This window comes from Vulpes lagopus, chromosome 1 (assembly GCF_018345385.1).
Source record: "Vulpes lagopus strain Blue_001 chromosome 1, ASM1834538v1, whole genome shotgun sequence".
NCBI classification, from domain to species: domain Eukaryota; kingdom Metazoa; phylum Chordata; class Mammalia; order Carnivora; family Canidae; genus Vulpes; species Vulpes lagopus.
In genome coordinates this window covers 179,150,561-179,178,116 of record NC_054824.1, presented here as the reverse complement: position 1 = coordinate 179,178,116, position 27,556 = coordinate 179,150,561, and the positions used below count along the sequence as shown (strand labels likewise).

The 27,556-nt window shown below is 51.1% G+C and overlaps 1 protein-coding gene across 3 annotated transcripts in view; it reads right to left on the bottom strand.

The window, feature by feature from the left end:
* Positions 1-27,556, bottom strand: part of PLXNA2 (plexin A2) — a 207,636-nt gene that overhangs the window by 155,077 nt on the left and 25,003 nt on the right. For 2 of the 3 annotated variants that reach the window (XM_041757924.1, XM_041757928.1), the window contains exons 2-3: positions 25,146-26,413; positions 19,069-19,251 (exon numbers count right to left, since the gene is read on the bottom strand). In XM_041757924.1, the coding sequence (XP_041613858.1) occupies positions 19,069-19,251; positions 25,146-26,378 (1,416 nt within the window). In that variant the 5' untranslated portion in view covers positions 26,379-26,413. Of the gene's footprint in view, positions 1-12,757; positions 12,908-19,068; positions 19,252-25,145; positions 26,414-27,556 lie in introns of those variants that run through there. The other variant, XM_041757938.1, reaches the window with a different exon arrangement.

Sequence of the window (27,556 nt, the reverse complement as noted above, 5' to 3'; positions counted from 1 at the left end):
TCAAGAGTTAGATCTTAGCCAACTGAACCAACCAGGCACCCCAGCCTCAGGGTCTTAAATGATTTCCTCTTTAGGATGATACGTCTTCTGAAATGGTCAACTGCTGCCACTGCTTAATGCTTCCGCACCACTCTCTGGATCCCTGCTGAGTTGCCTGGTAAATATGGATGACTGTGATTCACATGATCATGCCAGGGGAGGCGGTGGTGCCTGTGGTCTAGGTCAGCTGACTCACCGCAGAGACAGGGCAAGATGTCAGTCTCGTGGTTGACTCAGGCACCTGGGCTGGCCTACACACAGGGCCCCTAAGGAGACGCAGGGTAGAAAGGGAGGCCCCCTGGGAGGCTGCACTGACTATCCCTTCCCATCCCTTTGAGCCACTGGAGAGAGCCAACCTCAGGCTGAGGCAGGAGGAGGTGCATACCGGTGAGCGCTTCTCCAGTACTCAACTCTTGGCCAAGCGCCGTGCGAAAAGAAGAACAAACCTGACCTCATCTAACATTCAAAGCACCCTTCAAGGTAAATATCCTCATTCTCATTTCGCAGATGAAGAAACCAAAGCTCAGTAAGGCTAACCGATTTCTCCAATATCATCACCCTAGTGGATGGCAAAGATAGGAGTTGAAACACGGTGGTCTGATTTCAGAGTCCACGTTCTTCCCATTACACACACTGCCCCTGTCCAAACAGCTCACCAGTCAGGAGGTACCAGTACAATACCACACGTCCTACAGCACGCACTAAATCAGCACACGGAGGAGGTGGAGGCTGGCAGAGAGCAGATCTTTATCAAGACACTTTGGGAGTAGGAGAAATATTTCCACCCTCCTCCCGGCTAAAGGGTTGGCTGTGTTTGTGAGAGGAGAACCATTTGGCGGGGAGGGGAAGGAGGGTGTAATCTCAAGATCCAATCACCACCCACACCAAAATAAACCTGAAGATGAACCGGGGCCTCAAGGACTTTCTTCAATTGCTCCTGTGCACTCCTCCGTGAGTATACGTGGGGGAGAGGGAAAGGAGGAGGCGGGAAAGGGAAAGGAATATCTTTTTTCAAACCCAATGGCATTTATCACCTACACTCTCCTCCCCAAACTTAGGCTTCTTGATCACTCGCTCATTTCACGTTTCCCCCTTCCTGACCTTGTGCAGAGAGTTAGCATGGTTTTGAATGAGCACGCACTCTGGGGTCAGCCCGCCGGGGCCTGGTCTCCAAGTGTACCACCTGCTGAGTCATCCCAATACATACATACCACGTGAACTAATGGGGAAATAATTTAACCTCCCTGAGACTTAGGTTTTCTCACCTGGAAAGATTCGCAGTCAGCACTACCCCTGTGTTGCAGGGCTGCTAGGAGGAGGGAGGGAGGCGAAGTGCTTAGCACAGCGGTGGGCACATAATTGATATTCAATGAATGTCTGGTGCTCTGATGAGAATTTCTCAACCTCAAGACCTGCTGCCATTTTGGGCAGGATAACACTTTGTTGTGTGCGCTGTTCTGCGCGTGCACGTGTAAGATGTTAAGCAGCATCCCTGGTCTCTATCCACCAGATGCCAGCATCACCCCCTGCCCCACACATGGCGATCAAAAATGTCTCTTGGACCCTGCCAAGTGTCCACAGAACGGCCCCAGCTGAGAAATACTGGCTTCTTGTAATTACCGGTGCTATTACTATTACCAACGAGTAATACATTTGAAGGCACAGGGTAGGCCCCGACGGTAACCGTCACTTTTCTGAATGGGTGAGTCAGTGTATGAATGAACACACACACAGTAACGGGTGTCGTTCTGAATCTTCAACCCATCGGCAGGAGTACAGTCTACTAAGTTCCGTGCTCTAGAAGGTTGAGGGAATCACAGGGAGGTATGGGAGGGCACCCCCCGCGCCCCCACCTCCTTGGTGTCTCCACTGCCAGCTGTCTTTTGGTGCAGACCTGGCACCTGCTGGGATTTGCAGGTGGAGCAGGACAGAAGGGAGGCTGTAAGTGAGGCTGAGGGAACGGTCGCCTCTGGGAAAGGCCAGTCCCAAAGGGATTTGTCTGCAGCAATGATGGCTTGAATATCTGTGTATCTGTGTATGAGATGTGGCTGCTGGAATCATACACACGTCCCCGAGAACCTCATCTCTTGCCATAGCCAGCCACAGACATCGGTGGGAAGCCCTAAGTCCCATCGTACTTGGAGGCACATCACACCCCTTCCAGCCTCTTTGAGTCACTTTGAGGACATGCCTTCCCACTGGAGCAGAGAAATGATCTGGGTCCTAGGATTTCTTCCTTCCTTCCCCCTCTCCCTTTTTCCCTGTTTAAACATATACTGAGTGTCTGCTCCATTAGCTGGCATGGTAGACACAGAGATGACAAACGCAGTCCCTGTCCTAAAGTTGCCAAGGGACAGGGAAAGGAAAAAAGGCAATGACAATACACACAATAATAATAGGTAACGTCTCCTGAGCTCTATTCTCTCATGGACACTGCTCTGCATGCTCCAAGGTAGACGTACTTGACATGTGCCTCACAACAAGCCTGCGAGGCAGAAACCACAACCATTTGTAGCCTGCAGATGGGGAAGCAGGCGCAGAGAAGGGAAGTGATTCTTGAAAGGGTCCCATCGGGAGTGCGGCCCAGGATACCTTGGCTCTTGGACCTGGGCTCTTCTTAACTACCATGCTTTTCTGCTGACAGCCATGGGATGGGGGGATGACGAGGCCCAGAAAGGGGAGGCTTCCTGGAGGTGGTGATACCACAGTATCTTGAAGATGAGAAGCTGTCAGCGGGGTGAGGGGAAGGGAGAGGTGGCCCCATTCTGAGAGAATAATGGCCATGAAGCTTCCATGGGGCAATTCCTCCCCTCCCTGTGGGGACTCCACTCCCTCAGCCTCACGGCTGTGTTAGGGTCCAACCAGGTGACAGGACTCCTATCTTCTGGCCTGGCCTGGTCCCGGGCATACCCTCCAGGAGCCACCTGGTTGGCCTCCTCTCCCAGCCTGTGCTGTCTGATTGGGCTTCGCAGTCAAGCCGAGGGCCTACTCTCCCTGCCTCGGCCTACGGGCTCAGCTCTTTGCCCTGATCTGGGTTCTTGCAGCCTCGCCTTGTTCTGCTCCCACTGACACCAGATGTGTGTGTGTGTGTGTGTGTGTGTGTGTACACATGTGGGGGGAGCAGGGGGTGAGAATGGTGTGCGCATGCCTGCCACAGGGGGTACATACCATGTGATGGGCAGGCGACCCCAACATTTCATCATCTGTCATTTTAACCTGTTTTTCTTTTAAGCAACAATAAAAAAAAATCATACTCATAACCCTGACATATGTAAAAATAGATGAGAACAAGATGCTTTGATTTAAAAAGGGTGGAACTGGGGAACTGGAGTGGTCACTCTAGGGCACAAAGGCCCATGGTTTAAAAGCCATCAGACAAGGAGTCTTAACATTTTAGGATCATAGACAGCTTTGAGACCCCGATGGAAGCAACGGGCTGTCTACCTAAATATTATAGACAGGCAAATGTTTGCATAACAGGTTTTGTTTTCAGTAGATCTTGGTCCCCCAGAATCCTGGAAGGGAGGTTCAAAATGCCCTGCATTCAATTCCTGCCGTATCGTCCTATCAGGTCTCCCTGCCTCTGTGCCTTTTAAAGGAGCGTTCTGAGATAGGGGTGGGCGGCTGCAGTTCCAGGGAATGGTGACCTCACACAGCCCGGCTTTCCTTCATTTGCTTGGAAAGAGCAGAAGGCCCGGGTTTGAGTACAGTTAACACTGCCTCCACACTAGCCCTAGGGGGCCTGGCTGTCAGAAATGATCTCTGCCCCAGTGTCCACACTACACTCATGCCAGTGAGCTCACATACCTCGGCAAGATTAGAACAGACAAAGGATGGGCATCCAGGTTCCGACGTGAACGTCATTGCTGGGTGAAGCTGGGCAAATCACTTGACCCCTCTGGGCCTGTTTCCTCATCCCTCAGATGAGCGGCCCATGGGCTTGTTAAACAGGAGGACTAGATGAGCTCAGTGTGGGTGAATATACATGGATGTTCTTTATATTCCTCAAACCACCGAACAGGTTTAAGGGTGCTCTTATTATCTTGGCATGCAGAGACGATGAGTAGATTCATACCAAAAGAGTTACTCTCTGGACTGGGAACCGGAGAGGATAATGGAGATCACTTTTACTTAAAAGGGACAAATTCAGGCCCCAGATAATCAATGATTTGTTCGGTCATCCGTTGATGAGTCCCGGGAGGGTGAGGGGAACTCATAGTCTAAGGCACTTAGCTGGACAATCCTCGAAATGTCCAGTGGCCCTGAAGTCATCTGCTCCCTCATCTATGGCTCCCATCCATCAGCTAAGGACAGATTCTGGGAGCAGCCTCTTGCTACGGCTCTCCCCATCCTCGCCCTTATCTACTACGAGGTGCAAATCAACCTCCAAGTTCTCAGTGATGGGGAAACGAGAAGGTTCTTCATTGGGCCTGCCTGCTGTTAATGAGCTGATCTGGGGGGAGGAAAGAACAAGTGAAAATGAACAATCACTACCCAGAGTCACCAGAGTGCTCTGTGCAGCCCGTCCGACGTCTGTGTTTTATGCAGCGCTCAGCCTGCTGGTGCCTGGGGCCCGCAGGCAGGTTTATGAGATTAAAGCCCAGGCCCAATAAATAATTTAGCAGCTTACTGCAAAAAAACATACACGCAGTATAATAGCTACTATCTCCAGCAGTCTGATGTGTACATACATTTTAAATGCACATCACTTTCATCTACATGTTTCCATTTGATGTGGAGTCCAAAACCAAATAAGGAGGAGAGAAAGAACGTCACCTCCACCCTCTGTCTACGTCCTGCCCCTAAGATGGGGCTGATGAGAAGGAAAACTATTCGATGCACTAATAATTCAGGGCTTTGCTGGCTTTTCTTCTCCACATCCCACCCCCCTCTTATCTTCCCTCTATTCTTCGCTTTTGGTTGCTATTTGTGTGTGTAGGAAGAATCTGAAATCTCTACTAGACCAGATTATTCATTCAGAATTTGGTTTTCTTCTCCCAGGGGTGCCTTTTATGGAGCAAAGCTGGCTCCAGGTGCTGTGTCCTGCGGCGTCACAAGTGACTCGCTTGTGGGTGCAGCTCAAAAGCTGAAATAAATAAATATCAGTGCCATGGCTACTGGAGTCCCAGCTGAAGTTTTAATGAGCCAGAAGTAGTGGTGACTGATTGATAAGAGCTGGTCTTGGGCATGAGGAAGGGGATGAGTATTGGAGGCGGAGGAGAGGGGGGTGGGGGTGAGTGTCATGGGGAGAGAGGGTGGGAGAAGGCGGAGAAGCTCCCAGGGAGCGGCTCCAAGATCTAGAAGCATCAATGGGAGACGAGTGGTACATAGTAATCTGTGTTGCAACATGAACAGGCAGGAGAAGGAGGACACCGGAGGGGAAGCGTGCTCTTCTCATTGGAAAGTTTACTGCTTCTGATTGCAGTTAAGGGACAAGTGGCCTCAGTGGCGGAGACAGGCATGAGGGAGAGTGGCAGGATGGCCCTCGAGCTTCTTGGAAATCTGGAAGGCATCCATTTCCACACCAGCCCCTTGACTCTCCTTCTGTGGGGAGCATCTAGCCAGGACCTATTGGCCGCTGGCCTTGTACAGACCACACCAAGCTTACCCCGACCCCCCTACTTTTTGCACCTCCTTGGCCTTGGATGCATTTACTGCCAGTGGCTGTGGTTTATCTCCCGTTGTTTATGGCCTGGGACAGGCTGCCTACAAATAGCTCCCCAAAGAGTGGGAAATGCAGGCATCTGCCATTCTGTGAAGCTCTTTCCAGAAATGAAAAGGACAGTCATAAAATGTTGTACGGGGGGGGGGCGGGGGGGATGGAGGGTGGGTAACATGCATCATAAAAAGCGTAATGGACTAATGCTAATACACAGACTGGCTGCAGCCCAGGGGTGTCTGCTGAGCTCAGACATAAATATTGGGGAGGCACCAAGGAGACAGATTTTTTATTTCTTTGATTTGATGGTAGGGGGAGGTTGGGCATATTTTTTCTTCTGTTTCTCTGACTGTGGCCATTCCACAGGGAACACCACCAGTCTGTCTGAGACTGTGGCTACTCAATGTTTTACGGCTTCCAGAGCAGTTAGACTCCTGGAAAGATGAGGTGCAGGGAGGATCTGTGGGTGTGTGACATTGCCTCATAGGGTGAGTCAATTTGGGGTTCTGTTGTATCATCCCAGATCTTGCAAGTGACAAGAACCGAATGGGGTGAGTACAATTATGTTGACTGTGTGCTTGAATGCGTATACGGGTAACGATGTGCTTGTCCAACATCAGGCTAATCTCCAGTGTTACAGGACTAACATTTTCTGATTAATGTTCTCTACTTAGTGGGAACAAAAACAGCAGCAACCCCGACAGTAACCCAACAAGAATCTCCATCCCCTCTCAACTTCAGGTATGATGAGTAACAAACACTTGTTTGTTAATTAATGAAAAATTCAGGTGCTTGTGGATTCAACCACCCACACACACTGTTTTCTAGAGTTTCATGTGGAAAAGTACCTCATCTCTCACTGATGTCGGCCATCGGCCAATTGCTATCTGCACATTTGTCTTTCCATATGTGCTTGCACAGAACGGTCAATGCACAGCGTTATGTGTGGGACAGAAGGCAGAAATGAGTACAAATCCTGTGTAAAAGAGCCTCTATTCTAGGTGAGTTTAAGATGGTCTCACCCCTTTCTCCACAGCCTTGACATCCTCACTGCCTATGACTAGTGCTAGGGCTGTGGGGCCATGCTCCAGCACTAGGATGGATTGAGTCTACCCAACAGCCTGGACTACTGGAGAGTAAGAGAAACAGTAGAAGCTAAGGTGCCTACAGTGGGGCAAAAAAGAAACCCCTATTGAGTCTTTTCAGTGTGAGGTGAGAAGACTGGGGACATCTGGAAGTCATGTTCCAGTACATCATCTGTTTCGAAGGAATTAATTTTCCATGAGTTGTCCCTGGGCATGGGTGGAAGAGGAAGCGGCATTCTTCTGAAGCCTTGGGTACCGAGAGCTTTGTCTTCTGTACCTGGGTCTCTGTGACAGGAGGAGTGGGGAATGTTCTTAGGCACAGAAGACCTGTGATAAGCAATTTAGATACTTCTTGAACCTTCTGCTCATCTTTACGAAGTAGACGTTACTATCATCACCTTCCACTCCGAGTGGTCAGAAGATTAAGTAACTTAGCCAGCGTCATGGGTTTTATAAATAGGAAGGTTAGGACTTGAACTCAAACCACTGTCCTCTCACAATGACTTAAAAATATAAAAGGAAAAAAAAAATCAATAAATGATGATTTGAAGGAAAAGTTATTTTCAGTCTGAAGGTGGAAAGAGCAGGGACTCAAGCATCCCTATGTCACCTGGTACATATTATTATTCCAAGTGATAAGATGGTGTGTGTGTGTGTGTGGGGGGGGTGGTCACCACATATGCTATCGTTAGCAGAGGTTTAGAGAAGCCTTGTGTGTGTGATGAATTCCCCAGACTGAGGGTGAGTGGGGCATTGCAGAGCTGGGGGCCTGGTAATAATCACAGACAGGGCTCCCTAGTAAATAAATATGCTACAATTTACCCAGAAAAGCGTCTCATCATGACAGACGGGTCATTCTTTCCCACCACGTGCGTGTAGCAGCAGGTTCTTTTAGGTGTGAGGTTAACCGGTGCTCTGTGGTCCAGGGAGCTCTCAGGGCCAGGGACCTTGAGATCAGGTGTGAGTGGGAGTCTTGCCCAGTCATCTACCCAGAAATGAGGCCCAGCTGGGCCTCTCAATAGGGGTTTGGCTCAGCCCCTTTCAACCACGCTTAGAGCATAAAGAAACTTTCCTCTTCCCTCAGTTGACTCAGAGCCACCTTAAAGTCTGACAAAGAAGACACCATAATATCCAGTCTCTTAGCCTAAACCGGTTGGTATTAGGTTAGACTTAGGGAAGGCCTTCCTGACTATGAACTTGACCATGAGCAACCACCACTGGCTCTGGCATATCCATTCCTACTGACTTCAAGGAGCTGGAGACACATCTCGGGGCTGCCCACACCAGTGGGCAGGAGAGAACCTTTCCTCCGGCTTCACCTTGGCTTGCTGGTATTTCAGTAAAGGCCCAATACAAATATAGAATGTATAATTTTCACATCATTCTTGGCAAATCCCAGGTGCGCCCCATTAGCAGAGTTCCAAGGATGCCATTCTCTATCAAGAAAAAGACACGCGGCATCGTAGTGCTTAGCTCAGGGCCCTATTAATAGCAATCCTAATTATATGGCTGCAAATTTAATTCATAGCAATGATTAGTGTCAGAATCAAAGGCATCAGGCATCAATATTGATGGAACTGCATAAGCCCCATAAACAGAGAACAAGCATTCGGGCCCATCCCCCTAGCGGAGGTCTGCTGTTAACTATTGCATTAATGTCTCTTCCAATTTTGCCAGATCAAAATGACTCCATTTTTCAGTGTCCTCCTACCACCCCCCTGGAACCTTTGCCCTGCCAGTTCTGAATGGGTATGACTGGCACACAAAAGATCCCAGACAGCATCTTTGAAGAAGAGCCCGGGGGCTCTGAGGGATGCACGGGTGATGGGCCGAGGCCCCTACGCTTTGCACAGCAGCTCTTGGCCTTGTCAGCAATACTCCTTTGTCTTCCCTTCAGAAAGCTCCCGGCAAACAATGCTGCCTGGAGAAAGGGGAGTCAGCTGGGGGCTGTGTGTGGCACAAAGGGCTGCCACCCCATCCATTGTGGCCTGGGCTGAGATGGGTGGGGAGGGGGAGGAGGCGGCCTGAGGGGGTGACACCAGGCAGCGTGTGCCGAGGTGACAGCTGCCATGTCCCGGGTTCCCAGGGCACTTTCGCTTGAAAGGGTGCAAACCATCAGCCCTTCCACTCTTCTCTTGTGCCTCTTCTTGCCTCTCTCTGAGGGGCAGGTGGTGGGTTACAGATGGACCCATGGGACTGAGGAGAAGGCCAACTGAGTGCTCAAAGCCAGGGCTTAACAAAACACAGGTCTGGACTCACATTCCAGCTCTCCACTAAGGGACAATGTGACTCTTCAAGTTACCTCACTTTGTTGAGCATCAGTTTACCCATATGGAAAAGAGGCCAAATATTGATCCTTATCTTACAAGGGTATTAAGAGGGCTCACCTGAAAAAACACCTAGCTCAGTGTTTAGCACGTAGTAAGTGCTTAATTGATAATAGAACGTCCCTGCCCCCAAAGTGGCCCATCGAGAGGAGAATGATGGGTAAGACCTGAGATTCCCAATTCAGTGTTCTGATAGATCAGAACCTCTTAGCCCCAGGCATGCATTCTGTGGTCAACAGGCCTCCTAGCTGGCCAGGCTCTGCTAAGATCCCCAAGGCATGTGCAGAGCGGTCGGGGATACTGGTCACCCCAGAGCAAGGCTGTATGGTCAGGCCCTTGACAGAGGGCCTGAAAGTTCAACTGGACTTTCAGCCCCGGGACAATGATCCCTTGGTTCTGTTTAGGGAATGCTTGTACGCCAGGGAAAGGCAGACGTGAATCTGACGTTTGTGCAGAGGGAATTTCCTTCCATATGATATAAAGAGAAGGGATAAAAGCTTGGAATTGAAACACCTGGATTTGAGTCTTGCCTCTGATGCTAAGAGCCTGAGTGATTTTGAGCGGATCGTGTCACATTTCTAGGTATCAGCTGTCGTAGCTATAAATGTTCACAATAAATATCTCACCTGCCCAAAGCCTGTAGGCTGGGCCAGTTTTCTGAGGTCCTTTCTAGTTAGAAAATCAGGGCCAGATTCTTGCACGAGAGAGTCCACTTTCTCCCCCATTGGGGAGGAGGGGATGGGCCCAACTCCACGGTCCCTCCCCATCCTGGGCTGCGCTCTCACCCACCCTGAGCTGTGAAGGTGAGGCTCCCTGATTTGTTACTAAAGTCTGTTTGTGTCTTGCTCTTTCTGGGTTATGTGAGGACACCTAACCGGTGGCATCAGTTTTCGATTTAGAGAACCAGAACACGGTAGAGGAGTGGTGGCTGATTGGGACAACACAGAGGCACCAGCTCCTAAACTGCTGCCCCACCTTGGAGCCTACAAACCTTTCTGGAGGCTGTGGCCAGAGAGGGAAGGAATCCTAGGAAGCGCTCCAAAGGACAGAAACTCGGGTTGACCACCTTGCGTTTCCATGGAGTTCCCATTTCCCTGAACACATGACAGAAGGACATGCGGTAAGAGGTGAACAGAAGTTCAAGTAGCTGCGAGCTCCCAGCTCCATCATCTTTTTTTTAAAATTGTTTTATTATTATTATTTATTTACGATAGTCACAGAGAGAGAGAGAGAGAGAGAGAGAGAGAGAGGCAGAGACACAGGCAGAGGGAGAAGCAGGCCCCATGCACCGGGAGCCCGATGTGGGATTCAATCCTGGGTCTCCAGGATCGCGCCCTGGGCCAAAGGCAGGCGCCGAACCGCTGCGCCACCCAGGGATCCCTCCATCATCTTGAATAGAAGGGACCTAGGTATCTGCTGGGCCCATCTCCACCTGAGATGTTTGTAGCTCTGGTCCCAGTTCCCACGTCTTCCTTTGCTTGATCCTATGAGCCTGAGCAAGTCCTTAACCTCTCTGAATTTCTGTATCACCATCTGCAACAGGGCAGAGAAATATCCCAACCCTTCCCACTCACCCCAAAAGGTTATGGGATTAATGAGCTGATAGAAACCAAGGGGGCCCTGGGCCCTGGAGGAAAAGCACGGTAGGAGCAGGGACGAGGCAGCAGTAAGACGTGCGCGAGTCACATTGGTAGGGACGGCAGCAACGGCTGCCATCTATTAAGCGCCTACTATGCCTCGGGCTCTGTGTGAGGTACCTTACGTCTGCGATGTCTGGCATGCAGAACAGTCCTGCGAGGCAGCATTAGTGGACCCGCTGAGGAACCCGAGGGCCCCCGTCCCGCCCCAAGCTCCACAGCTGATCCGAGGCAGAGCGCGCAGCACTAGGACGTTGTGGCCAGCTTGGAGCATGCACAGGATGGGGAATGGCTCTGTTCTAGTTAATTCTGCAAGGCTGCAAGAGCCACCGGCCACTTCCCCCAGCCCCGCCCTGGGGAGGGGTCAGTTCATATTGTTTGGTGGAACTCGGAAAGCTCTCTCTGGTGACTAATGTAGCTGGATGCCAATGTCCAGCAGGATTAGATTAGTTCGGCTCAGCTGGTCTAGTCTTCTAAAGTATTTTTTCCCATGACTCAGGGCTGGGGGGGCGGGGGTTGGTGGGGGGAGGAAGGGGGCAGGATTCTCTTCCTCCAACTGACCTTGCAAACATGTCACTAAAAAAGGAGGCTGATCTGACCCCTCCACTCCCCCCACCCCCCAGGGAGCCAGAGAAGAAGTGGGATTTGGGGAAAGCCTCAAAGATGTTAGTAATAATAATGCAAAGCACTTTTGTGCCAAGCACTATAGTAAGTGCTTTCCATACACGATTTCACTCAGCCCTTCCAGCAGCAACTATGCGAAGTGTTTATTACTACCCCACTCCACAGAAGGGAAAAAATCGAGGCTCGCAGGTTAAGTAACATTAGTAGTGATATTTAAGAGCAAATATGCTCAAATGTGGCATCGTGCGTTCAGGAATTATTTCATCATGCTCTGTTTTCTCTACTAGCACTTATTCTCTTCCAAACACACACTATATTTTTTCTGACTTTCTTTTTCTTTCTTTGTTTTATTCTTTTTTTTTTTTTTTTTGGTCTGTCTTTTGACAGTAAGATCTAATCTTCCTGAGGGCAGGTATTTTTGAAGCTTTGTTCATAGCCGTATACCCAGAAAATGGCACATGGTAGGTACTCAATCATTTTTAGTTCAATAATGAATCATCTCATTTAATCCTCAGCAGAGGACAGCCCGGGTGGCTTAGCGGTTTAGCACCGCCTTCGGCCCAAGGCGTGATCCTGGAGACCTGGGATCAAGTCCCACGTCAAGCTCCCTGCATGGAGCCTGCTTCTCCCTCTGCCTGGGTCTCTACCTCTCTGTCTCTCTCTCTCCTCTCTGTGTCTCTCATGAATAAATAAATAAAATCTTAAAAAAAAAAATAATCCTCAGCAGACTCTCACGAGGCCAGGACTGTCATCGCTCACATTTTACAGACGAAGAAACGGATGTGGGGGTCAGGATTATATCCCGTAAGCTCATATACTCTTCCTTATGCAAATCAGTTTCTACCTGAAGGCAGAGGACCAGACTTTGGAAGGTGGCCTCTGGAAGTCCCTTCCAACCCTGACATACATGTCCACATCCTGTATCCACGGGCAGGCAAGGCTCAACGGCCTGAAAGGATGTGCTTTGTATTTTCCCAAAGATGAGAGCTCCGTAAATATTAGCATCTTGGTCCCTGAAAAATTCTACATGGCCTATGTGGGTCACCTGGATTCTGTGAGCTAGAAGCATTACCCCTCCTCCAGCCCGTCCCTGAAACACAGTTCCCTGTGTTTCACCTGTCCTGAGATAAAGCCTCTGGCCCCAGGGGTTCACTCTTGGATGGCAAAGCAGCCTGCTCAACACACAGCCTGATGCCTCCTACAGGGACTGTCCAAGACTGAAGCTTATATGGAGCTGCACAAAAGGTGCAAAAAATAAGTGAATCTTTAGTTTCTCCCCTTTCAGAATGGCTCTGGGAGATCAGGGCCTCCTCCCCAGTTGGGGGGGGGGGGCGTGGGGAGGAGGCATGAACAGCTGGGGCCTGGATAGAAACCCACACCCCCTCTCTACACCTGTCGTGGTCAAGCAGAGGGATGTGGTGGCCAGGGGTGGGAGTGGGGGGGGGGGGTTCCTGTAAAAATATGCCTCCTTCCGGGTGCCAACCAAGTGCTGTGGTTCCCAGCTTTCAGAAGACCAGTTCTTGGGACCCAAGAGGCCTATAAAACAACAAAACAAACAGCGCGTTTGGCGGCAGGAGCCTGGGCAGGGAGCCAAACTCATTACCGGGGATGTGATGGTGAGCTCGGAGCCACCACCCCAGCCCTGCTCTGCAGGCTCTGGGGAAGGGGGAGAGGGTGCTTGTTCCCCACGACCCCAGCCCCCAGCACTGCTGAGATGCCCGAGGGGTTGGGGCTTCGGGTCAGCCGTCACAGGTGCCAGGAGAGCCACCAGGTCGCCTAGAAATGGACCCTGGTTGTTTACTCAATCCAGGGTTCACACTGAGAAAGGAGTGAATCATTTCCACTGAGAGGAATGAGCGGCTATTGTTTGGTGGGGTTGGCACAGACAGACAAGCATGTTTCTCAGCTTTTCATCCAATTTGGCCTTCTGTCCGCCAAGACAACTCCACCCCATGAGGAAGTCAAGTAACAGGTTAGGAACTTCTGTGCGTTGGGGGAGGAAAGTACAAATGCCAATGTCAATACTGCCAATGGGGGGGGGGGGGGCACGTAATCTTAGGTAGGATACTTCATATCTCTGTGGCTCAGTGTTCCAGATCTGTAAAATGGGGTGGAGAAGCAGGGGGCAATCACCGTATCTACTAGAAGTAGTCTCCGCCGATGAAGAGGGCCGGGCTGTAGAAAAGTGTCTTGTAAGTAATGGGTGTTATCAAAAAACTGAGCAATAACCCTGGGGCTTAGGAGAGTTATTACTTGGGTGTTCTTGATGGGTATTTTCCAGCACCTAAGCTGCTACTGCAAGGAGCTCCAGTTTTCCCGGCTTTGCTTAGTAAACTGTTTGTGAAATTAGAAAAAGGAGAATGGGCTTGGGATGGCGGGGCTTCCTGTGGGCTGAGGACGGGAGACCTTGGGTTGGTTGGTATGTCCCTTAGGGAAAGACAGAATTTTCCTCAAGAATTTCACAGGCATTTCCGTGGCCATGCTGGTTAGCTAATGGGAAAGGACGCGGTGCCAAAAGAGGCCAGGGCTCTCCCCAGAACTGGAAAAGGGCTACGTCTCTGCAGATTTCTAAAACTGCCCAAGAGTCCTATAAACAGAGGGCTGGCAGGGTGGGGGCACGGTGGGGGCTACCTGGGTCCTTGCACCTGCTCCCTGCTGTCAGCAAGCCTGCATCTGATCCAAGGGAGGCAGATGGCTGGCCATGCTATTCTGGGGATCTCCAGGCAACAGGGTAAACACTGTCCCCTCCTTCCACCCTGGCCGCTGCATCTGAGAGTACCGCCCACCCTCTTCTAAACGTCCACAAACTCTTTTCCTGTTACCCACCAAGCTGTCCCGTTTTCTTGACTCCTCATCCCATCGTCACCCCTGATGTATCCACCAGTGTAACTTCCTTCCCTTGCAAACCAGCCACGTCAACAGCAGTCACTCTTGGCGTCCGGTTCTCTTCCCATCAGTGCAAATAGGTGTCTGGCCTGAAGGCGGCACCCAACACATTGGAGATAAATTTAACGAGCCCCTAATAATGGGTGAGAGAGGTTGGATCTGGCTGTGGGGAAGGGGGATCTGAATATGAAAAAGGTGGTCCCTGTCCTTCAGAATCTGTGAACTTCAAGCGGACACGAGTAGCTGCTCCCACGTCGGATGCCATTAGAGCAAAATGACATGCGGTGAGGGGTCTGAGGAGGGTGCTACTCACAGTGCTTGGAGGATGGGGGAAAGGACACGTCACCAGCCCCTGAGCAGCAGGTGGGGTTTCCAGGGGGGCTAGAGAACTCGTCGGCTAGAGTCAGCAACTCGTGCTGCTGGGTGAGGCCCCAGGGCCGAGGGGTCTGGGGAGGCCCATGGGGACACAAAGCTGAGGCTGAAGCAGAAGCTTCAGCAGCTGTAAAGGGAGAGAAGGAACCAGAAAGACTCTGCCTTGAACCCGGAGACAATCCTCCAACCCGTGTCCTGGCAGCTTCAGCCCACCTCCCTCCCTCCTGTGCCCCAGGACCTGTGCTCGAATTGCCTCTTAGTCTCCCCCCGGGGTCCTCCCCTCGAGCTGGGAAGTGTTACTCAGTGAGTTTGTGGCATCCCTGCTCCGTGACTATCCAGTCTCTGCTTCGATATTTCCACTGACTGGGAGCGCATTTCCTCGAGTCAGTTCTTTCCATGTTGGGATAGTTTGGCTACCAGAAACTTCCTCCGTATAGTAAGTGGAAAATGGGCTTTACTGTAAAGCCTGCTCCCTGGTTCTTTTCTGCCCTCTGGAGCCACAGCAAGTAAGTCTAGTTCAGCTTCCACAGCTTGATGGCGAGGCGTGCAAACTGTGAAACTAGATGATAAGGGTTCAAATCTTGGCTCTGCCATTGATCAGCTCTGTGGCCTCAGAGGAAGGCCTTTGCCTTCCGTGGCCTCTATTCCTTCACCTGTAAGGTGGAGGTGATAACAGCACCTACCTCATGGAGTTACATCAAGATTAAACGCATTACTAGATACCGAGCTCATGAGCATAGTAAGCGCTTGGTAAATTATATTACGTGAAGAAAGCTGTTTTGTTTCCTCCTATACTCTTCTTTCCTTGAGTTGTTATCCTTTCAAAAACATTCTTCACATAGCATAGCTCCACCATCTCACGACCTGGAAATTATTCTATCAGTGCAGTAAAGACTAATTCAGTTTAGGAAAGTGGTATCACACGGTTGGCTCCTGTTGACCCTGCGGTCAGCAAAATCCCAAGATCCTTTTCGCTTAGTCCTCCCAGGGCTGGTGAGAGGTGCTCACCTTGACTTTCCCCTCACCCATCCTCCAAACCCCTGTGTGCACTCTAGACCTTTCCAGGTACATGCTTTATGCACCCTCAAGCATGTGGCACCCAAGGCCTAGAATGCCCTTCTCTCTTTCTCCCACTAGTCAATTCATTATAAGAGCACCCACCCTTTCCCAGGCACCTGCTAGGACCTCACCGATTTTACTTCTCCTAAGACAAGAGTGGTCAATTGTGGTCAGATCAGTTGAGTGAGTCATGGGGAAGCTTCTAGAACAGTGATGGCATACAAGAGTGCTCAGTGGGGAGTTTCTCTGTCCCAAATCTTGGCACCCTTCCTCCTCAATAAAGCCTCCAAGGTTGATCACACCACAGGGCTGGTTTCTCTGCAATTGTTCCATTCCTGTGGTGAGCCGCGGCCTGTCTCCTGGCCACCTGTCATGCACTGACCCTGAGCCTGTGCAGGTATTGCACACCTTGGCTTTCAGGTCTCATCCTCATTGTGCCTCTTCCTTCCACACACTCGTGGCTCAGAAGGCAGTGGCCTCGTCTGTGATGTTCCCCCAGAGTCTAGCAGAAACAGAGTCTGAGCAAATCTGTGTCACAGCACAGAAGAGCACCTCATGGTCATGCCATGGTCTCCCGCTTCCTCTACACTTCCCTGCACAGGGACATCCTGTTCTGATGACTGCAGTGGATGGGGACTGGACAGTCTGACAGATGCCTGGTCAGGCAGGGAAGAAGTGAGCAGTTCTGACGCACCCTGCTTCCCTCTCCTCTCCAAACTCTTAGCTGTTTTTTTTTTTTTTTTCTTCTTCTTCTTTATTTTCCTTCCTGTGTTGAAAGAGCTATGGGGCCTGGACCATGGTAGAGTTTCCTGGGGACATTCCAGAAATTCCTCATGGGCTGTTGCTCTGGAGAGGGTGGGGGCAAGCGGGTGGGTAAATGGGAGGCCAGTGGGAGCCAGGGTGGAAGTATCAGGTGCCTCAAAAGAGTGTGGGTGGAAAGGAAGGGCGGGCTGTGCAGAAGAAGGAGGGATACCATGAGCTCATAGAAACAGCTGAAGAAAGGCCAAGTGAAGACTGAGAAGGAGCGGCCACCTTGCAGGTTGGAACAAGCCGTGGGCGGCCACACCCCTAGCCTTACCCTTGAACCCGCTGACATGCCTCTTAGCGACTAGTCCACCAGGATTCCAACAAGGCCAAGAGAACTTGGCTCACTCGGGTGTGTGGCTTGGAAAGACGCCTCAAGCAGCCCCCTGTGTGTGCTGCACAAGATGTCTAGAGATATGGGAAGGTCAGCACCAGGGTTCCTTTGCATCTGGCTGGATCATTCTTCCTTTACTCAGGCCTCCTCCACCCATTCGGCAACTGTTCATTCCTTAGCGCAGACCCAGGGCCTACGAGAATGGAGGCACTAGTCCCTGGCTGAACTCCTTAGCAAGCCTGGACCTGAAGATTGTTCTCAGCCTCCATCCCTGTGCTCTGTGACTGCCTCTTTAAATAAAAAAAAAAAGGGTGCCAAATTGAGTGTCAGGGCAAGAAACGACTTGTCCCAGTCTCTATGCCTGGACAAGTCACTGGTTTTCTCTGGGTCTCAGTTTCCCTGCCGAGCAATGAGCGTCCTGGGCCAGACGATCTCTAGGATTTCTTAGAGTGGTTCTAGTTTTCAAAAGCAGTTTTGGGGTCTATCCCATCTGTGAACACTTGGTGAAAGAATGAGGCAGAAGGAGGTACATAAATATGAACAGAGCATGACCCCTGCCTTTACTAGAACTTTCAAGAGAATACAGGAGACAGTCACACAAATGATCCAGAATAGTGGGTGAAGGCGCCAGAAGAAAAGGGGAAGGTGCTGAGCACCAGCCTCGCGGTCGGTATGGCTGGGCCCTCAAATGCCTCTGTGCATTATAGAAAAGGGTGGTCTCTGTGGGCAGATGACTACTAAGTTTATGGATGTTTATACCCTAGGGTGCATGGCCTGACAGAGAGAGCTCAGGCTGGACTTCAAACCTGAAGGCTCTTTGGCCCAACGCTCCTATGCAAGGCCCTATCTACCTGACTATACAGGGAGCTAACCCTGCAGGGAAGCAGCCAGCCTCAGGGGTCCACGCTGAACACCAGCCCAGTGGAACATGCCGCTTTTAAATCTTGGTCGGATCTCTTAAGGCAACTCCTTCCACCACCACCTCCCTCCCCGTCCTGGGGAAGCACACGCAGGAACCACACCCATACTCTCTTCTGTGGGCCTCAAGGCCAAGCGAAGGTCCACAGTCCCAGGTAGAGTAGGGGCGCAGGACAGGAACAAGTAGCAACCTCCTCGCAGAGCGAGAAAAGGCTTAAAGGGCCTCAGCATCATGAGAACCAGAAGCGGTCTGGACAGTTCAGCAGCCCCACACAAACCTAGACCAGTTTTTCTCACCTCCTCTGGCAGCGACTCAGAACAAGCAGAACATGCAAATGCTCCCTCAGGCTCCCTCCCTGCCACCCTCCTTCTACATTCCCGAAAGACACCTCTCCCCCAGTCCTAAATGGATTTGGGGGAAGGAGCTGCAGGGGTGATGTCAACATCAAGGGGCGAGATGCGGCGAGGTCTGGCGAGGTCTGGCAAGTGCCTTAATCCACAGGTGGCAGGACTGGGGAAAGGTAGCAGAGGGTAAGCCTGGGAAAAAGGGATTAGCTGGGACCGGAAAGAATGTGGCTGCTGTAATCCCACGTAATGAACCAGACGGCGCTCGTCTCTGCCCCCCGAGCACTAGACAAGCAGGTACAAGCGGCCGGCTTCAGCCCGGCGCGCCGAGGCCTTCCGTGCTGCCAGCCCCAGCCAGCCAGTGCCCTCCAGCTGGCAGAGGTGCCCGGGGCAGGCAAGATAAGTTATCTACTTCCTCCTGGCAGCCCAGGCAGGTCTTGAGCGGGGAGTGGAAGGGCGAGAAAGAGTCTGTGATTGCAGGAGGCAGGAAGGCAGGAGCGCGGTTTCTCACCCAGGCACCATATGCCGCCAGAGCAGCACGACCATTTGCCTGGATTCTTAGAACCGGGCCCCGTCACCTGCTGCCACCAGCTGCTTCGGATGCAACAAAGACTTCTGACCAGTACAATCAACTCTATGCACCGTGGCGAAGGATTTGCGACGTGGGTGACTCATAACACGGTTGGTCAAAGCATTGGTTCTGCTTGATTTGGAGATAAAGGCTGATTCCTTTCTCCCCCACCCTCAGGGTAAGATACCTTCCTAATTCTGTGAAGTTTGGCCAATACTGAAACATGCTTGCATTCCTAGACACTCTCCGACTAATGACCGGAGGAAGCAGCTAGAAGATAAGCTACAACATTAACTCCCACCTCCTACTCGCCCATTCAACTCCCTTCAAGATAAGGAAGAGTTGCCTGTCTTAGATCTCCACCAACAGCTGAACAGCACTGGGGCGTCTGGGCTCATGGTCTCTTACCTTTTTCAGCTTGCCGCTCTTGGTCCCCACAAAAACCACGCTGTAACCATTGTAAACGTAGGAGGCCACTGAGGTCATGCGGTCCCGGCTGGTGGTGTACAGGGTCAGGCCCTCCACTGCAGTGGAGCCTCCGAGCGGCTGGTTGATGTCCAGCCCGCAGAAGTTGTCATCGATGGGGACCGGCTGGAGGGAAAGGAGGGAATGAGGGTAAATCACTGCAGAAGTGAGGCCGAGTCTCCTCACCCTAGCCCATACCCAACCGCCAGCCCAAGGCTGCCAGGCCTTGGCACAGACATGGGGTTCGGGACCCTAACACATGCCTCCAACAAAAATATCTCACCAGCTGACTCACAGATCCCACACCCAGCTCCTGTGAAACCAGCTAGAGGGGTCTGCAGCCTTCCTCACACTAACCCGCAGCCACGCATCCACTCTTCTGCCAAGAGATCTGAGCTAATTTGCAAAGCTGAGGGCTTGAACTCATCTTCTGATCATTTTAATGTCCCTTCGGACCATAGCATTCTGTAGATGCTTCTATTTAGATAGCGGAGATTCCGTCCGGAGGCAACACCACATGATTTCTATCAGCTGGAGAGGGTTTCTGGTTTGTGTCTTGCGCTGCAATGTCTCCCTTTGGGCCTAAGGAATTGTAAACCACTCAATTGTTCACCAGATCCTGTACTGGCAGTAGATTGAAAAGGATCATCGTAATATGGGGCAGGCCCTCACACGTTGGAAAAGTTACTTACTCTGCATAAACCTCGGTTTCTTCATTTGTCATACTACCTGACCATTTTTCTGAGAAAATTATTGAGGAGCAAATGGAATAATCCATTCCTCAGAGTTTTGTTAAGATGTACAGCAATTGCCACTGCTGGTCTCCTACAATGTTCGTGGAAATATAAATAAAAGAGAGTGCTGGAGGTGATATCCTTCCCATTACCAGGCTTTTGAAGGGACTGGTGCTGTGCCTAGAGAGAGAGTATCTTTCAGAAGACGCTGGGGCACCTCTGAAACAAGAATTACCCTGAGCACATGGAAAAGTAGCTTTTACCCAAAAGTAAAGACCTGAAGACCTGAATTCTGGCCTCCGCTCTAGTACTAAGTGCCTGTGCCAACTTGGAAGAGTAATATCCTCTTTCGGGGCTGTTAAAAGGGATAGTAAATGGATTGTTTCTGAGTTCTCACTCAAAAGAAGAAAAAGGAAGAAGACTGTATGCTTCCTGAGGACAGGGGCTACTGAAAGGCTTAGCTTGCCTACACGATGCCTGACCTGGGGCTGGGCCATGGTGGCTCCTCTGATGAAGCTCCGCTTGACTCTACAGCCGGGAATCCTGTGGGCAGAGGCTACAGGCTCTGGGCAAGCAAGAACCCAGAGTCCCGTGGCAGCTGTTCCTTCTGGGTCTGACAAGGCATCTCAGAGGAGGAAGGAAATGACTATCGTGGGAATCATAGAAAGCGTTAGGGAGAAACATGCAGACCGTTCCCTTCAGCTTCCTCCTCTCACCCTTACCAGGGAAGAACGGGCTGGTGCATCACTCACTGACAGCCGATTTCCCTGGAATACTTGGCTTATGAGCTAGGGCATGTGATGGCTAAACCAGGGACTTCCCTTCTGTTCCCTTCTCAGATCCAAAGGGAATAGACTCCTACCTTGTGATTCCTTGGTGTCTTGTAGAGAGCTGCTGCCCCTGATACTGGTAGGGAAGGTGGAGCTGCCCTTGTCTGTGTGTGAGTGTATGCAGTGCTGGAGTGGGGGGGGTGTGTATGTGGGTGAGCGTGTGCGTGTATTCTTTGTAAAGGGATTGACATTCAAGTTAAGGATGCCCTTGAACAACTAGATATCAGGAAGACCCACACAGCAGAAGGGATAAGCTCCTCAAGAAGGGAGTAAAGCTAAAGCAGTGGCATGCTGGACAGCTCATGAGGGATGACTGCGTACGTGTCTGCATTTGGTGGCATCACAGTGGTGGCCTGAAGTTGGCCAGGGTTGGAGTATTGACACCATGGAAATTAGCAGTTGCTTCTAATCAAGTGTCCCCACCCCATCCTCACTCCCTGCATAGAACCAGCTATTTAATATTTACTAGCACATCACTAGATCAAATGATGGAAATTTGATGATCTGCTCCTTAGAGAGGCAGGTCAGAGCTACCCGCCTTTTTATGTAACCACTTTAAAAAAAAAAAAAAAAAAAGATTTTATTTATTTATTCATGAGAGACACAGAGAGAGAGAGGCAGAGGCACAGACAGAGGGAGAAGCAGGCTCCTTGCAGGGAGCCCGACGTGGGACTTGATCCCAGGTCTCCAGGATCAGGCCCTGGGCCGAAGGTGGCGCTAAACCACTGGGCCACCCAGGCTGCCCCTATAACCACTTTTTATGTTTTCTACTTTTCTTTTTCATCCCTACACCATAGGCAGCAGGGACCCTGGTATGACTCAAGAAATCTAAATTGTAGTCCTGTTGCTACCACTATCCAGCCATGTGACCTTGGTATGTCCTGGACTCTCTCTGAGTCTCGGTTTTCTTATCTGTAAAGGGAAAGGGATGGATCGGGTGATGGTCAAGCTTTCTTTAGCTCTGAAAGTCCTCGATTCAGGGCTTTAGTTCCTTTCCCATTTTCTCCAGGGGCTGATAAGGCTGCAGAGTCTGGGCACAGGCATATCCAAGCCAATTTCTGAGAAATGAGGACATAAGCAAAAAAACAAAAAACAAAAAAAACAAAAACAAACAACAACAAAAAAACCACACCAAAAAAACAAACAAAAAAAAACAACAACTTGCCAGTGGTTGTGGATTTCCCTACATCCCTCCTGATTCTAGAATCTCCAGAGCTGTAAGATAATTTTTTGTTTGTTTTTTTGTTTTGTTTTGTTTTTTAGCCTAAGCCCCTGGAGTTGGCTGGCGTTTCTCTCTCTCCTCTAAATTGTCGAGTGTTTCCAAACATCTGATGCCCCTTTATTTTTGCTCAGATGGTGAGAGCTTCAAGTATGGCTTTCCTTAACTGCAGCATGGCTAAACAGGAAGAGCTTGGACTCAGAAGTCATATGGGCTGAGCTGAACTCAAATCCCTTCTTTGTCATTAGAGTAAATTAAGCAATTTACTCAGTCTTTGTCTCTGTTTTTCCATCTGCCAAATGGGGATGATGTGCTTTGCTTCATAAGGTTATACTGAGCATCGAATAAGATAGCACTGAAATTGCCCAGCTCGGTCTTCAGTACAGTTTCCATTCAATGAGTGATAGTCCTCGTCCTCATCCCTTTTCTGGGCACAGAACTCAAGTCTTTCATCTGAGAGCTTCATGCTAGTTCAGATATTATGTTAAAATGAAGCCCCTGGGACCACAGTTTCGCTCACCAACCCTTAACCCTCTCCAAGGCGACCAAATCATTCTGGATCCCCAGGTCTGAGACTCCTTGGATTATAAGGATTTTAAGCAGCTCCTCCTAGTCCAGCTTCCCTGCCTGCCCTGCTGTAAAGGTCGTACCAGATGAGTGTGACCCTCAGGGGTGGGGCAGGAGGGCCGATGAGGGGCTGTTCTCCAAGGTCCTGGTCCCCCCTACTATCACCTCTCTCCCAGTGCCTTTGCTGCTCTTTGGTCACTAGCCCGGGCTTGTCTCTCTGCAAGCCACTGGAGCCAGAGAAGGGTGTCGGCTTCCTCTTCCCTCTGGCTCAGAAGCAGGCAGGAATCAGCAGTTTCCTCCTGACAAGGCCCTCTCTGGGTGATGGGAACCGGGCTTAACCCTTGCATTTCCTCTCCACCTCTCCAGATTGGCTGGGGACCATAAATTATAGAATCTCAGTGCTGTAAGGAACTTGGGAGAGGATCTAGTTCAGCCTCCTCGTTTAATAAAAGCGAAATAACAGAGGCGCCTGGGTGGTGCAGTCAGTTAAGCACCTGACTCTCGGTTTTGGCTCAGGTTGCGTTCTCAGGGCCCTGACCTCAGGGTTGTGAGATCGAGCCCCACATAGGGCTCCATGCTCAGCTCGGAGTCTGCTTGATTCTCCCTCCCTCTCCCTTTGCCCCTCCAGCCCATGCTCTTTCTCTCTCTCTCTCTTTCTCTAAAATAAATGAGTAGCTCTTAAAAAATAAATAAATAAAAGTGAAATAGAAGCAAACAACTGCTTCTTCGTTATTATAATAAACGCTAACCGTTATAGCTTCCATATATCGAAAGCTTATTATGTGTCAAGTATGGTGTTAAGCATTTTATATACATTTTCTATTTGATCTCCATAACAGTCATAAAAAGAGGGTATTATTATCTCTATTTTAAAGATGAAAAAAACTATAGCTCGAACCAAATACGTAGCTTGCCCAAAGTCACACAGTTTTAAGTGGTAGCACCGATTTTTAGGTACAAATCCCCTGGACCTCAAAGTCCGTTGTCTTTACCGCTATCCTATCATACCAAGCAGATGATGGTGTGGACAGAAGAACAGATGAGGCATGACCTGTTTTCTTGCTTTAAGAAGTGGTTTTTGGTTCCAGTAGCAGGCACTCTCAATTTAGGGTACTCAAAAGGCCATCTGGGTCCATCAGTCTCAGATTTCCCCCCAGGCTATATAGATCCAGAGTCCAGAACACTTTGCACAGAAATCTATTTAGCACTTGTCACACATCCTAATTAGTTAACTAATAATGGTAAACCTAACACGGTGCTAATCTTTGTAGTAATCTCATCTGATCATCCCCCGAGGCGGGCATTATGATTCCCATTTCACAGACGATAATGTAGAGACGTTTAATTACTTCTGAAGCCAGCAAGCAGCACGGATAGTATTTGAACTGCGATCTTGGTCTCCGAAGCCCAAGCTCCTCATCACTGTATTACACTGCCAGGATCTCCCTCTCTTCCCCACTCCCCTTCTCTCTCTCTCTCTCCCCAACAAGGTTATGAGGTATGTGAGACTAGTTATCACATCTTTTTATGTATGTATCCCCAGTGCCCGGCACAGTGCTGGGCACCTGGAACATCTTCAATACTCTCTTGTTAGATGGATGGATGGATGGGTGGATAGATAAGTGATGGATGGTGGGGGGAGGAATGGAAAAACAGAGAGAAGGAATGAATGGATGGGTGGACACACGGATGGGTGATGGATGGAGAGAAGGATGGTGATGGATGGATAGATGCATGGGTAGATGGTGACCACTTAGATGGCAGCATCTTGACCCTCCGTCAGGACAGTGCTTGCCTCTGATGTTCTCCTATCTGTTGTCCTCTGATCTGGATCCTGAGCTTCCCTTCCTCTCCTCTTTTCCTTTTGCCCAGACTCTGGATTCTTCTTTCCTAGTTTTTAATCTGCCAGTCAAGCTTGACTACTCCTTTCCCTCTCCTCCTGCTTACCTATCCCCCTGCCTACTCGACTCCTGCACTTGGCTTCCCAGTGGCCTACAAAGTCCCGCATGTGCACGATCTGGTCCCCGACACCGCTGACCGGCCTCATGCCTTACCGCCCTTTCTCCCCATGCTCTGATCCAGCTGCAGTGGCCTCCCCCACTGCTCTTCACACTCCAGGCATGCCCTGAATTCTTTGCACTTGCTGCTCCCTCTCCAGAATGTTTTCCCCAGATATCAACATGACTCACTTCCTTACCTTCCTCAGCCTTTGCTCAAATGCCACTTTTTCAATGACTCAATCTTCTTGGGTACTGCCCCTCCCTCTTCCCTGCTTTTATTTTTCTCTACAGCAATTATTGCCATCTGACAGAGGACACCTTTTATGTATTTATTTGTGTCCCCTCACTCATGAAAGCTCCACGAAGGCAGCGCACTTTGCTGGCTCGCTCACTGCGGAAGCCGGCAGTGCCTCCAACGGTGCCCGGGATGGTTGCAGGCACTCCATGGGTATTTTTGGAATGACTCCGTGAGATCAACACACACACACTCCAAGTGTCCGGCATAGGTCAGGCTCTGTGTTTCTGGTTATAGCCAGATAACGTGAACCTGAAAATCCCTCTCATCTCAGGCTGTTGGTGGTTGGGGAACAGGGTGAGCGATGGGCCACCCACAGGAGAGCCGCAGCCCGCATCACGGATCAGGAGTAGGGTGAGGGGAGTGCGCCCTTACCGCCTTGGTGCACTGGACGTCCTTCCCCAGCAGCCAGTTGAGCTCCAGGTTGCCCTCGCCCTGGTAGCACGACTGCAGGCGCTCCTTGATCTGCAGGTTGATGGCCCGGATGGGGAAGGCACAGAGGGCAGAGTCGTCGGGCGGGTGGTGATACTGCTTCTGCCCTTTGGAGAAGATGGCAAAGAGCACGTCATCCCCGCCGCTGATATTGAAGGCCTGGGCCAGGGAGTCCCCGGGCTTGGCCAGGTAAGCGGCCTGCAGGAGGCGGTACTCCACGCCCGCCCGGGTGCAGCCGAAGGGCAGGGACACGTACGAGTGGAACTTGGGGTCGTCCTTGCAGAGGCGCACGATGCGGGAGGTGTAGAACAGGTCCCCCGCCGAGTTGATGGCCACACCCTCGGGGGTCTCGGGCTGCACCGTCAGGAAGTAGACGAAGCCCCCGCTGGCGAAGCCGTAGATGTAGAAGATGTCGAAGTGGGAGACCAGGGCCAGGGTGTCGGAGGGGATCTTGATGAGGGAGGAGACGAAGTCGCTGTGCAGCTCGTAGTCGAGCATGGCAGAGGACTCGGGGTCGCGGGGCAGCTTCCTGCTGGACAGGGTGGGGAAGTAATCCTGCTTGCCGTCCACGGCGGTGCCGATGAACAGCTTGCCGTCCTCGCCGTCGGAGCGCACGATCACGCCGTACATCGTGCCCGTCTTGTTGACGCTGGACAGGTAGTGCTCCTTCTTGTGCGACGGCTCCACCAGGATGAAGAGGTCGTCGAGCCGCAGCAGCTTGCACACCCCCTGGTAGAGGCTGCCGCACGCCAGCAGGCGGTTCTCCGAGTAGTCGATGATGAGCAGCTTGTTGACGTTGTTGGTGAGGGTCAGCACCTCGCTGCAGGGCTGCACGATGAGCGGCGGGTAGCAGGACTTGTTGTCCTCCTCCGGCCCCGTCTTGTGAGCCACCTGGATGGTCAGGTTGCCCGTCAGCTTGTACACCCGGTTGATGGCCCCCACGTACACCGCCCCCGTGCCTCGGTGGACGGTCAGGTGGTTGAAGGTCCAGTCCCGGTTCTCGGAGTGGAAGGTGCTGAACTGGGGCATGCCGGCGGCGCCGGGGGCCAGCAGCACCCAGACCACAGAGAGCAGGACCACAGACCAGCTGTCAACCTCTGCAGCCCGTGGCCAGGGCCTCCTCTGTTCCATCCTGAGTGGGGCGGGGACGAGGACACAGATCCTCCAGGTTCTCATCTACTCCACCGTCCTGGGCTGGCCCTCACATGGTTCTGGAAAACACAAGGCAGAGTGGTCAGACTGAAAAATAAATCCTGGGAAGACAGAATAGGATGGCTTGACCCAGGGTCCCAATCCCGGCTAGCTCTGAGTCTCTTCCTTCTGTAATTTTGGTTTTTCTATTTTTAACATACTTTCCCCCTCCTTGGGATGTTCAGGGAATCCTGTTATCTATTTTGGTCTCCAGCCTTTACGCTGTAAAATACTTCTTCTTCTTCTTCTTTTTTTTTTTTTAACTTTACAAAGCATCTCTATTTCTGTCTTCCTAAGACATCATTTTTATCTCTCAGAGAGGTTAAATGACTGTTTAAGTTCACCCAGCCAGTCGATCCGAGCGTCGGCACGGAAGCCTGTCCTCCCTACCCAGGTGTCACGTCTGTCCTCTCCCGGTCGAGTGGAAATCTCTCCTGTTTTTGAAAAGCTTGTTTAGAAGGCCCTCTTTCAGGCTCTCCAGGTCAACTACTCCCAGAGCCTGATATTGCAAATAAAATTCCTTCTTATTTCAGACTTCCAGCCCCAGCCTCCACCAGCGCCCCCTCCACTGCTGCATTTCAGTACTTTCTCCTTCTCTGTCCTCCACGGGGAAGGGGAAGGGTTGTTCATCCTGAAACACGTGCCCCCCACTGCCCCTCGGCCCTGTCCTCTCCAGAAAGAATCCCTGAGCGTTAGCTACTGAAACGGGTCAGAAAAGTGACATATGGGGAGACTGCTGAGGCTGGGGTCCTCACGTGCTCCATTCAGGGGCCCGAACAGCCCCAGGGAGAAGGGTGGGTACCCCCCCACCTTGCTTTGGGACAAGCAGGTGGCAGTCACCGCCTCTCCAGTGGGCAGGCAGTTGGGTCTGGCAGAAATTGCTTCCACTTGGGCTTCTCCACAGGTCCTTGCGGAGGGAGACTGGCTACCCTTTTTTTTTTTCTTTTTTGCTGCACGGGGTCTTGGAGGCCATTCCCCCCTGTGCAAAGGGGGCTCCACGGCACTGAAGCACCTGGATGAATCGCGGGAGGACCCACCTGGGAATCTCCGCCTCCACCTCCTCTCCTGTGCCTTCTCCCCAAGAAGCTCAAAGAGCAGAGTTGTACAAATTGTGCTTCACGGGCCCCCTCCCTCAAAATCCTCTTTCAATTGCAGCTTCTAGC